Source organism: Triticum dicoccoides, chromosome 7B, assembly GCF_002162155.2.
Source record: "Triticum dicoccoides isolate Atlit2015 ecotype Zavitan chromosome 7B, WEW_v2.0, whole genome shotgun sequence".
NCBI classification, from domain to species: domain Eukaryota; kingdom Viridiplantae; phylum Streptophyta; class Magnoliopsida; order Poales; family Poaceae; genus Triticum; species Triticum dicoccoides.
In genome coordinates, this window is record NC_041393.1 from 260648185 (window position 1) to 260661716 (window position 13532).

Here is a 13532-nt window from a genome sequence, read left to right on the forward strand (position 1 = left end):
AACACGAAGAACGCGCGGAAGGAAATGAGGGAAATCACGGGGAAAACAAGAGAAACACTCAACCAACGAGAATATGATCACACATGTGCTAGATCCAAGAAACACAAAGAGATACACGGTCCAAATCCAACAAAGGACGATACAAGCGGCGTTAGCTCATCTCCGAGAGGAGGTCTTGAATCCACGAGGGATCTTCCCGTAAAGGGGTCTTGAATCCATGGTGGATCTTCTCCGAAGAGGTCGCGGTCTCTCACGAGGAGGAGATCCGTATGGATGAGCAAAGATCTATCTCAAATGAGCTAATCCTTTGCTAACCCTCTCTAGGAGGAGGAGGAGGTCTATTTATAGTCTAAGTGCAAAAGAGGGGCGAAGTGAAGGGGTACATGGGCCTCAGCCCACAACGGGACACAGCCAGGGGTCGGACGTCCGTAAGGCGTCAGTCGTACGGAGGCTCGCGGAGGTACAGACGTCCAGAGATTCTCAGATGTCCGTAATTTTAGTTCTGTTGCCGAATGCACGGACGTCCGGAGGGGCCCGATCGTCCGAAGCATGGGAGTCGTCGGACGTCCGGTCCTGGTTGGATGTCCGGTCGCTGTAGCATGCTGTTGGGGAACGTTGCAGAAAATTAAAATTTTTCCTACGGTTTCACCAAGATCCATCTATGAGTTCATCTAAGCAACGAGTCAAGGGAGTGAGTTTGCATCTACATACCACTTGTAGATCGAGTGCGGAAGCGTTCAAGGGGATGGTGATGATGGAGTCGTACTCGCCGTGATTCGGATCGCCGATGACCAAGTGCTGAACGGACAGCACCTCCTCGTTCAACACACGTACGGGACAGACGACGTCTCCTTCGTCTTGATCTAGCAAGGAGGAAGGAGAGGTTGAGGAAGGCAGCTCCAACGGCAGCACGACGGCGTGGTGTAGTTGGTGCAGCAGTACTCCGACAGGGCTTCGCCAAGCACGTACGGAGGAGGAGAGGTGTTGGGGAGGGGAGGGGCTGCGCCTTGAGTTGTATTCTGCAGCCCTCCCCTCACCCCTCTATTTATAGGGGAAGGGGCAAGGGGGGCCGACCCCTCTAGATGGGATCTAGAGGTGGGGCGGTGGCCAGGGAGGGGAGGCTTGCCCCCCAAGCAAGGGGGGCGCCCCCCTTAGGGTTTCCCCCCCAACCCTAGGCGCATGGGCCTAAGGTGGGGGCGCGCCCAGCCCTCCAGGGGCTGGCTCCCTGCCCCTTGCGGCCCATGTGGCCCTCTAGGAGGGGTGGCCCCTCCCGGTGGACCCCCGGAACCCCTCCGGTGGCCCCGGTACAATACCGATAGGACCCCGAATTCTTCCGGTGTCCGTATGACAACTTCCCATATATAAAACTTCACCTCCGGACCATTCCGGAACTCCTTGTAACGTCTGGGATCTCATCCGGGACTCCGAACAACTTTCGGTAATCACATACAAGTCTTCCTAATAACCCTAGCGTCACCGAACCTTAAGTGTGTAGACCCTACGGGTTCGGGAGACATGCAGACATGACCGAGACTCTCCGGTCAATAACCAACAGCGGGATCTGGATACCCATGTTGGCTCCCACATGCTCCTCAATGATGTCATCGGATGAACCACAATGTCGAGGATTCGATCAAACCCCATATACAATTCCCTTTGTCAATCGGTACGTTACTTGCCCGAGACTCGATCGTCGGTATCCCAATACCTTGTTCAGTCTCGTTACCGGCAAGTCACTTTACTCGTACCGTAATGCATGATCCCGTGATCAACCACTTGGTCACCTTGAGCTCATTATGATGATGCATTACTGAGTGGGCCCAGAGATACCTCTCCGTTATACGGAGTGACAAATCCCAGTCTCAATCCGTGTCAACCCAACAGACACTTTCGGAGATACCTGTAGTGCACCTTTATAATCACCCAGTTACGTTGTGACATTTGATACACCCAAAGCACTCCTACGGTATCCGGGAGTTACACGATATCATGGTCGAAGGAAGAGATACTTGACATTGGAAAAGCTCTAGCAAACGAACTAACCGACCTTTGTGCTATGCTTAGGATTGGGTCTTGTCCATCACATCATTCTCCTAATGATGTGATCCCGTTATCAACGACATCCAATGTCCATAGCCAGGAAACCATGACTATCTGTTGATCACAACGAGCTAGTCAACTAGAGGCTCACTAGGGACATATTGTGGTCTATGTATTCACACGTGTATTCCGATTTCCGGATAATACAGTTATAGCATGAATAAAAGACTATTATCATGAACAAAGAAATATAATAATAACACTTTTATTATTGCCTCTAGGGCATATTTCCAACAGTCTCCCACTTGCACTAGAGTCAATAATCTAGTTACATTGTGATGAATCGAACACCCATAGAGTCCTGGTGCTGATCATGTTTTGCTCGCGAGAGAGGTTTAGTCAACGGATCTGCGACATTCAGATCCGTATGTACTTTGCAAATTTCTATGTCTCCATCTTGAACATTTTCACGGATGGAGTTGAAACGACGCTTGATGTGCCTGGTCTTCTTGTGAAATCTGGGCTCCTTCGCAAGGGCAATAGCTCCAGTATTGTCACAGAAAAGTTTGATCGGCCCCGACGCATTGGGTATGACTCCTAGGTCGGTGATGAACTCCTTCACCCAAATAGCTTCATGCGCTGCCTCCGAGGCTGCCATGTACTCCGCTTCACATGTAGATCCCGCCACGACGCTCTGCTTGCAGCTGCACCAGCTTACTGCTCCACCATTCAACATATACACGTATCCGGTTTGTGACTTAGAGTCATCCAGATCTGTGTCGAAGCTAGCGTCGACGTAACCTTTACGACGAGCTCTTCGTCACCTCCATAAACGAGAAACATGTCCTTTGTCCTTTTCAGGTACTTTAGGATATTCTTGACCGCTGTCTAGTGTTCCTTGCCGGGATTACTTTGGTACCTACCTACCAAACTTACGGCAAGGTTTACATCAGGTCTGGTACACAGCATGGCATACATAATAGATCCTATGGCTGAAGCATAGGGGATGACACTCATCTCTTATTTATCTTTTGCCGTGGTCGGGCATTGAGCCGAGCTCAATCTCACACCTTGCAATACAGGCAAGAACCCCTTCTTGGACTGATCCATTTTGAACTTCTTCAAAATCTTATCAAGGTATGTGCTTTGTGAAAGACCTATGAGGCGTCTTGATCTATCCCTATAGATCTTGATGCCTAATATATAAGCAGCTTCTCCTATGTCCTTCATTGAAAAACACTTATTCAAGTAGGTCTTAATGCTATCCAAAAGTTCTATATTATTTCCCATCAAGAGTATGTCATCTACATATAATATGAGAAATGCTACAGAGCTCCCACTCACTTTCTTGTAAACGCAGGCTTCTCCATAAGTCTGCATAAACCCAAACGCTTTGATCATCTCATCAAAGCGAATATTCCAACTCCGAGATGCTTGCACCAGCCCATAAATGGATCGCTAGAGCTTGCATACTTTGTTAGCGTTCTTAGGATCGACAAAACCTTCCGGCTGCATCATATACAGTTCTTCCTTAAGATGTCCATTAAGGAATGTCGTTTTGACGTCCATCTGCCATATCTCATAATCATAGTATGCGGCAATTGCCAACATGATTCGGACGGACTTCAGTTTTGCTACGGAGAGAATGTCTCGTCGTAGTCAATCCCTTGAACTTGTCAATAACCCTTAGCGACAAGTCGAGCTTTATAGATGGTAACATTGCCATCCGCGTCCGTCTTCTTCTTAAAGATCCATTTGTTTTCTATCGCTCGCCGATCATCGGGCAAGTCTGTCAAAGTCCATACTTTGTTTTCATACATGGATTCTATCTCGGATTTCATGGCTTCAAGCCATTTGTTGGAATCTGGGCCCGCCATCGCTTCTTCATAGTTCGAAGGTTCACCGTTGTCTAACAACATGATTTCCAGGACGGGGTTGCCGTACCACTCTGGTGCGGAACGTGTCCTTGTGAACCTACGAAGTTCAGTAGCAACTTGATCCGAAGTACCTTGATCATCATCATTATTTTCCTCTTTAGTAGGTGTAGGCATCACAGGAACATTTTCCTGAGTTGCACTACTATCCCGTTCAAGAGGTAGTACTTCATCGAGTTCTACTTTCCTCCCACTTACTTCTTTCGAGAGAAACTCTTTTTCCAGAAAGGATCCATTCTTGGCAACAAAGATCTTGCCCTCGGATCTTAAGTCGAAGGTATACCCAACGGTTTCCTTAGGGTATCCTATGAAGACGCATTTTTCCGACCTGGGTTCGAGCTTTTCAGGTTGAAGTTTCTTGACATAAGCATCGCATCCCCAAACTTTTAGAAACGACAGCTTAGGTTTCTTACCAAACCATAATTCATACGGTGTCGTCTCAACGGATTTAGACGGTGCCCTATTTAAAGTGAATGTAGCTGTCTCTAGAGCGTATCCCCAAAATGATAGCGGTAAATCGGTAAGAGACATCATAGACCGCACCATATCCAATAGAGTGCGATTACGATGTTCGGACACACCGTTACGCTGAGGTGTTCCAGGCGGCGTGAGTTGTGAAACGATTCCACATTTTCTTAAGTGTGTACCAAATTCGTGACTTAAGTATTCTCCTCCACGATCTGATCGTAGGAACTTTGTCTTTCGGTCACGTTGATTCTCTACCTCATTCTGAAATTCCTTGAACTTTTCAAAGGTCTCAGACTTGTGTTTCATTAAGTAGACATACCCATATCTACTCAAGTCATCAGTGAGAGTGAGAACATAACATATCCTCCGCGAGCCTCAACGCTCATTGGACCACACACATCGGTATGTATGATTTCCAACAAGTTGGTTGCTCGCTCCATTGTTCCGGAGAACGGAGTTTTGGTCATCTTGCCCATGAGGCATGGTTCGCATGTGTCAAATGATTCATAATCTAGAGACTCCAAAAGTCCATCAGCATGGAGCTTCTTCATGCGCTTGACACCAATGTGACCAAGGCGGCAGTGCCACAAGTATGTGGGACTATCGTTATCAACTTTACATCTTTTGATATTCACGCTATGAATATGTGTAACACTACGCTCGAGATTCATTAAGAATAAACCATTGACCATCGGAGCATGACCATAAAACATATCTCTCACATAAATAGAACAACCATTATTCTCGGATTTAAATGAGTAGCCATCTCGTATCAAACGAGATCCAGATACAATGTTCATGCTCAAACTTGGCACGAAATAACAATTATTAAGGTTCAAAACTAATCCCGTAGGTAAATGTAGAGGTAGCGTGCCGACGGCGATCACATCGACTCTGGAACCATTCCCGACACGCATCGTCACCTCGTCCTTCGCCAGTCTCCGCTTATTCCGCAGCTCCTGCTGTAAGTTACAAATATGAGCAACAGCACCGGTATCAAATACACAGGAGTTACTACGAGTACTGGTAAGGTACACATCAATTACATGTATATCAAATATACCTTTGGTTTTGCCGGCCTTCTTATCCGCTAAGTATTTGGGGCAGTTCCGCTTCCAGTGACCCTTCCCCTTGCAGTAAAAGCACTCAGTCTCAGGCTTGGGTCCATTCTTTGACTTCTTCCCGGTAACAGGCTTACCAGACGAGGCAACATCCTTGCCGTCCTTCTTGAAGTTCTTCTTGCCCTTGCCCTTCTTGAACTTAGTGGTCTTATTGACCATCAACACTTGATGTTCTTTCTTGATTTCAGCCTCTGCTGACTTCAGCATTGAGAACACTTCAGGAATGGTCTTCACCATCCCCTGCATGTTGTAGTTCATCACAAAGCTCTTGTAGCTTGGTGGGAGCGACTGAAGGATTCTGTCAATGACCGCCTCATCAGGGAGGTTAATATTCAGCTGGGTCATACGGTTGTGCAACCCAGACATCTTGAGTATGTGCTCACTGACAGAACTATTTTCCTCCATCTTACAACTATAAAACTTGTCGGAGACGTCATATCTCTCGACCCGGGCGTGAGCTTGGAAAACTAGTTTCAGCTCCTCGAACATCTCATATGCTCCATGATGCTCAAAACGCTTTTGGAGCCCCGGTTCTAAGCTGTAAAGCATGCCGCACTGAACGAGGGAGTAATCATCAGCACGAGTCTGCCAAGCATTCATAATGTCTTGGTTCTCTGGGACGGGAGTGTCACCTAGCGGTCCTTCTAGGACATATTGTTTCCTGGCAGCTATGAGGATGATCCTCAGGTTCCGGACCCAGTCCGTATAGTTGCTGCCATCATCTTTCAGCTTGGTTTTCTCTAGGAACGCGTTGAAGTTCATGTTGACATGAGCGTTGGCCATTAGATCTACAAGACATATTTTGCAAAGGTTTTAGACTAAGTTCATGATAATTAAGTTCATCTAATCAAATTATAATGAACTCCCACTCAGATTTGACATCCCTCTAGTCATCTAAGTGATACACGATCCGACTCGACTAGGCCGTGTCCGATCATCACGTGAGACAGACTAGTCATCGTCGGTGAACATTCTCATGTTGATCGTATCTTCCATACGACTCGTGTTCGACCTTTCGGTCTCCGTGTTCCGAGGCCATGTCTGTACATGCTAGGCTCGTCAAGTTAACCCTAAGTGTATTGCATGTGTAAATCTGTCTTACACCCGTTGTATGTGAACATAAGGATCTATCACACCCGATCATCACGTGGTGCTTCAAAGCGACGAACTTTAGCAACGGTGCATAGTTAGGGGAGAACACTTCTTGAAATTGTGTAAGGGATCATCTTATTTACTACCGTCGTTCTAAGTAAACAAGATGCATAAACATAATAAACATCACATGCAATTATATAGTAGTGACATGATATGGCCAATATCATATAGCTCCATTGATCTCCATCTTCGGGGCTCCATGATCATCTTGTCACCGGCATGACACCATGATCTCCATCATCGTGTCTTCATGAAGTTGTCACGCCAACGACTACTTCTACTTCTATGGCTAACGCGTTTAGCAATAAAGTAAAGTAAGTTACATGGCGTTCTTCAATGACACGCAGGTCATACAAAAATAAAGACAACTCCTATGGCTCCTGCCGGTTGTCATACTCATTGACATGCAAGTCGTGATTCCTATTACAAGAACATGATCTCATACATCACAATATGTCATTCATCATTCATCACAACTTCTGGCCATATCACATCACATGAACAATCGCTGCAAAAACAAGTTAGACGTCCTCTAATTGTTGTTGCATCTTTTACGTGGCTGCAATTGGGTTCTAGCAAGAACGCTTTCTTACCTACGAATAACCACAACGTGATTTTGTCAACTTCTATTTACCCTTCATAAGGACCCTTTTCATCGAATCCGCTCCAACTAAAGTGGGAGAGACAGACACCCGCCAGCCACATTATGCAACTAGTGCATGTCAGTCGGTGGAACCGGTCTCACGTAAGCATACGTGTAAGGTTGGTCCGGGCCGCTTCATCCCACAATACCGCTGAAGCAAGATAAGACTAGTAGTGGCAAGCAAGTTGACAAGATCTACGCCCACAACAAAATTGTGTTCTACTCGTGCAAAGAGAACTACGCATAGACCTAGCTCATGATGCCACTGTTGGGGAACGTTGCAGAAAATTAAAATTTTTCCTACGGTTTCACCAAGATCCATCTATGAGTTCATCTAAGCAACGAGTCAAGGGAGTGAGTTTGCATCTACATACCACTTGTAGATCGAGTGTGGAAGCATTCAAGGGGATGGTGATGATGGAGTCGTACTCGCCGTGATTCGGATCACCGATGACCAAGTGCTGAACGGACAGTACCTCCGCGGTCAACACACGTATGGGACGGACGACGTCTCCTCCGTCTTGATCCAGCAAGGAGGAAGGAGAGGTTAAGGAAGGCAGCTCCAATGGCAGCACGACGGCGTGGTGTAGTTGGTGCAGCAGTACCCCGACAGGGCTTCGCCAAGCACGTACGAAGGAGGAGAGGTGTTGGGGAGAGGAGGGGCTGCGCCTTGAGTTGTATTCTGCAGCCCTCCCCTCACCCCTCTATTTATAGGGGAAGGGGCAAGGGGAGCCGACCCCTCTAGATGGGATCTAGAGGGGGGGCGGCGGCCAGGGAGGGGAGGCTTGCCCCCCAAGCAAGGGGGGCGCCCCCCTTAGGGTTTCCCCCCCAACCCTAGGCGCATGGGCCCAAGGTGGGGGGCGCGCCCAGCCCTCCAGGGGCTGGCTCCCTGCCCCTTGCGGCCCATGTGGCCCTCCGGGAGGGGTGGCCCCTCCCGGTGGACCCCCGGAACCCCTCCGGTGGCCCCGGTACAATACCGATAGGACCCCGAATTCTTCCGGTGTCCGTATGACAACTTCCCATATATAAAACTTCACCTCCGGACCATTCCGGAACTCCTCGTGACGTCCGGGATCTCATCCGGGACTCCGAACAACTTTCGGTAATCACATACAAGTCTTCCTAATAACCCTAGCGTCACCGAACCTTAAGTGTGTAGACCCTACGGGTTCGGGAGACATGCAGACATGACCGAGACTCTCCGGTCAATAACCAACAGCAGGATCTGGATACCCATATTGGCTCCCACATGCTCCTCGATGATGTCATCGGATGAACCACGATGTCGAGGATTCGATCAAACCCCATATACAATTCCCTTTGTCAATCGGTACGTTACTTGCCCGAGACTCGATCGTCGGTATCCCAATACCTTGTTCAGTCTCGTTACCGGCAAGTCACTTTACTCGTACCGTAATGCATGATCCCGTGATCAACCACTTGGTCACCTTGAGCTCATTATGATGATGCATTACCGAGTGGGCCCAGAGATACCTCTCCGTTATACGGAGTGACAAATCCCAGTCTCGATCCGTGTCAACCCAACAGACACTTTCGGAGATACCTGTAGTGCACCTTTATAATCACCCAGTTACGTTGTGACGTTTGATACACCCAAAGCACTCCTACGGTATCCGGGAGTTACACGATCTCATGGTCGAAGGAAGAGATACTTGACATTGGAAAAGCTCTAGCAAACGAACTAACCGACCTTTGTGGACATATTACAGTTATAGCATGAATAAAAGACTATTATCATGAACAAAGAAATATAATAATAACACTTTTATTATTGCCTCTAGGGCATATTTCCAACACATGCGTTGGCCTGGTTTCGTTGGGCTGGCGTGACCTTCAGGGGCCGGACGTCTGGGCTGGGTCGGTCGTCCAGTGGCTGTAGCTTCGGGCAGCTCTTCTTCTTGGTCCTTGCACTTGGCGTCCTCGCTAGCTCGTCCGTTTGGGTGTGGTGGCTCCGTGGCTTTCCTCCAAGTACCTGATCATGCATAGGACACACGTTGGAGGTAGTAGCCAAGTCTCACATGTAGAAAGTGAAGGTTCGGAGAGGAGCGAGTTCACCTTGTGTCCAATGGCGTTTGCTTGAGGTCTCGTCATATGTCCACTTGGGATTTGGAGAGTAGTCGGAGTGTACATGGGGGTGAACGTGGGATGCTCCGCATCAGGAGGGGGAGGGGGCTAGCTTACCAGCTTCGAGGTTGGGGGAGTTATGGCAGAGACGAGGATGGTTGGATGGAGTCGAAGAAGAAAGGGAGAAGCAGCTGCCGCTGCCGGGGAGTGCTCCTGCCGCCTCTTGCCGCTACAGGGGAGTGTCGCAACCGCATATCTGAGTCGCTGCCGTCGTCGCAGTCGCAGATCTGAGTCGCCACCGCCGCTGATGCCAACAACAGAGGAGGGCTTGTCCTACAGCTAGAGGTGAGCGAGTAAATGGAGTGGTGACGGGATATTTGGCGGCACCCTGCCTCGACCGATTTTTCCCTCCCGTCATCTCCGCTTGCATCCCCTTGCACCGCGTCCTACGCCGCGTCTTCGTTTTTCGCTCCATTCAGTCTGGCTCGCTGGAAACGGCCGATTCGAGCATTCCCAACGAGCCAGACTCTGGGATGCTTTAAGTTTCGTGCAGATGCGAGTCAGGCCGGCCTGCAAGCAACCAAACGGTCCATTTTCATCATGCCCGGGTCTACCAAAGCGGGTCCTACACTGATTGGGAACTAACGTATGTGTCTACTCTAAACACAGAAATGGACATGTGTGGCTCCACCAGAGTGTGTGCATCGATCCCATTCGAGCCCAGTGGGGACGCCGACGCAGACATACAGCGGCTTTTACAACGATGGCAACCACACCAGCGACCAACCTGGATACCCCTCATCCGACCCAGTCACTGGATCACCTCCTTATCTTCTCCGGCTGTGCGCTACTACTACTACCGCCTACCGGCAATGCTTATCCCTGCCCCGTCACCGCCGTAAAGGCGCTTGCTTCCTTCCTTCCTTGAGCAAACCGCGTACAAAAATGACAGTTGATCTCACGCTTACTCAGGTACGTGCGCGAGAATATTCCGTGCTTAATTTGTTTGATAATCCGATACCGTATGAGGATGGAAATAAACTAGGTGTAGAACCTTGGCGGTTTGTGATGGGATCGGCCAATTTCGTGCTTGATGTCGTCGGCGATGGCGACGGTATAATGGTATCATGTATTCAATCAGTGGGAGCTGAGATGGGTAATAACGACAGGCGCAACTGGACGAGATGAATTAGGTAGGCTGGCTGTGGCTGGTGTTTGTTTTCCTTTCCGTTTCCTGTCGTATTCTCCTTGCGGCGCGGGGCCCGGGTGACATGACCTGCATGGGAGTGGGTGATGGTTGGTTGGTTAGCTATAGCTGCTGACGTTGGGGCGGTGGCCTTGCTTCTTATCCATCTCTTTGGAGTTTTCGTTCTTGGAATGGCAAAGCTGTCTCGACTAACTAGCAATAGCAAAGGCCTTCGATGGGTGGGTGTCTGCCGGTGCCGGATCATGCTTTCTGTGTTGCTTCTTTGGAAAAAAACACACAATTCTAGTTTCATAGACAAACGACAGCTAGGTGGTTGCGATGTGGCCTTTCTATGAGCAACTCCATGCGTCGATCCAAACGAATGTACGTTTTGTTCCTTTTTATCCATTTGAATCGACTCGTCCGTCCTCTTTTGTGGTTGGGTCGACCGTGCGCCCAACGCTCGACGCATTTTCGTCCTTGCGGCCGGCCCGCGTCTATTTTTAAAGCTCTTTTTGCAAACATCCAAAAATTTGGCCCTAGTTCACATAAAATAAGATACAAACATATCCTAGTTTCACAACCAGATAAATATCTTATAGTTTACAAGTCGAATAAAATTTAAATTGCCTCATATACATTTTAAAATAAATTAGCCGATATATCTATTGGTTGTCGACATGAGACCACATATGCTCAACCAAATCATCTTGCAACTGAATCTGAGTTTGCCAATCATGTATTTGATGAACCGTGCAAATGTTGCCGCTCCTCCATGCTCAAGCACAACATTTTCACGCTGAAACTGAAAACTCTTGGTCATAGATATGTTCCGGGCGCTCATCCTCTACAATCATATTGTGCATGATCACGAAGCAGTCATCACCTCTCACAACTTGTTGGTACTCCAAGTTCTAGCAGGATACCGAATGATGCCCCATCGAAATTGAAGAACAGCAAAGGCAGGCTCCACATCCTTCCTAGCACTCTCTTGCTCTTGGACAAATCTCTTCCTCTTCTCTCCTGCAGGGTTGGGGATTGTCTTCACAAGAGTAGTCCACTGAGGATAGATACCGTCAACTAGATAGTATCCTTTGTTGTAGCGATGGCCATTGATCTCAACATTGACCTCCTGGCAGTTGCCTTATACAAGCCTAGCAAACACCGGAGAGCGTTGAAGCATGTTGATATCATTGTGAGAACCGGCCATGCCGAAGAAAGAGTGTCAAATCTAGAGATCTTGTGACGCCAAGGCCTCGGGTATGACAATGCAAGCTTTGACATGACTCCTATACTGCCCCTGTCAAGCAGAAGGGCAGTTCTTTCACTCCCGGTGCAAATAATCTATGCTACTAAGCATCCCCGAAAAGCCCCTGCTGGCAACCCGTCGTGCGGGCGTCATGGAAGAAGCTGGCCGGTGAAGAGCCTCGCGCCCTAGACCTGGTAGCAAGCCTGCCGGCGTCTGACGAGCGTGGCGGCGTCCGGCGAGCGAGGTCGCCGCACTTGGGTGGTGCAGGCAGGTGGGAGCGCGGGTCGAGGGGCGGTGGCGGCGAGGTTAGGAGTACTGTGGCGGTGGTGGCGGCGACGACGTTGGAAGGTGGAGTGATGCGGGGAGTGATATGTGAGTGCGAACGACTGGCCACCGTGTTGGTTGTCGTTAGGAGGAAGATGGAATGACTAATGTGCCACCGACTGACGGGTCAGGGGAGGACAAGGTTGTTCGTCGCGCGCGTCCGTTTCATGCCCGTGCCTACCCAAACGCGGCCCAAATTTGGGCCGAAAATAGGTCACATGGTGGACAAAAGGAGGACGCCGTCCGTTTGGATCAGCACGGTGGGTCGACTTTTGTGCATGTTTTAATCCAAACTGACATACGCAGACGAAATGTGTCGAGCGTTGGAGTTGGTCTCATTGCCTTCTACATGCGCCCGTTGCAGCAATCTTTTTTTTCCTTGAACCTGTAGCATGGATCCTTTTTAAGAAAAAAAAAGGCATTTCACAACTAGTGCCACTATGAAACTATTTTTAAGGGAAAGAAAAAAAAAAGGTTCCGCACACACCAGCACTTTAGCTCCAATCCTTCAGCTTTTTTCTATTTTTGAAGAGTCCCAATCCTTTAGTTTTTCTTTTCCTTTTTGAGAATCCCAATCCTTCAGCTAGCTCCAAGGCTCCAATGTGCAATTCTTCTTAGAAACGGCTACGGCCTGGTACTACTACTACAAAAGTTGTGGGTTATCTCAGCCCACTTCTCATCTACGGCCCGGTAAAGCCCATTAGCTAAGCTTTGCGCACAACATAACGGGGATAAGCCCATTAGTCTACGGCCCGGTAAAGCCCAATAGCTAAGCTTTGCGCACAACATAACGGGGATAAGCCCATTAGTCCAAGGACCTCCGTCAGCAGCAAAATAAACAACCCTCGGCCAAACAAGTTCTTCGCAAACAGTTTCCCTCAAAAAAAAAAGTTCTTCGCAAACATTTTAAACAAACAGACAAGCTGTGAACATAAACAGAGCTAGAGGAGCCATGTGCTGCGACTGTGCTAAATCATTAGTACATTATGTGTCTTTCGGGCCACCCTTCTTCGCAGCCTCAGCAGCAGCCTTCTCTGCTTCAATCTCAGCAACATACTCATCGATCTCCTCTTCCTCAAGCTGGCGAAGACCATCTTTGTGCGTCATCACAGCAATCTCAATGTTCTTGCCACCACTCTCGACAACCTACAGAGAAGGGGGGAGATCAAATCAGTGTCATTGTAACAATATAAATGGAAGACAAACCAAATATTTAGACTGAAGATACAAGAGGATATGCATTTCAACATATGATTAATTGTGATAAATTATGATGTTAATTTGAGATGTTATCTTAGATTGGAAAAACTTGAGATATTATTTAAGG

General features: G+C 48.4%; 1 protein-coding gene across 1 annotated transcript in view; it reads right to left on the minus strand.

Annotated features, from left to right (window-relative positions):
• Positions 1–13042: 13042 nt before the first annotated feature.
• The window catches only part of LOC119337302 (proteasome subunit alpha type-7-A), a 4894-nt gene continuing 4404 nt past the window's right edge, over positions 13043–13532 (minus strand). Inside the window, exon 3 of the mRNA XM_037609413.1 lies at positions 13043–13351. Coding sequence (XP_037465310.1) covers positions 13190–13351 — 162 coding nt within the window. The 3' untranslated portion in view covers positions 13043–13189. The remainder of the gene's footprint in view (positions 13352–13532) is intronic.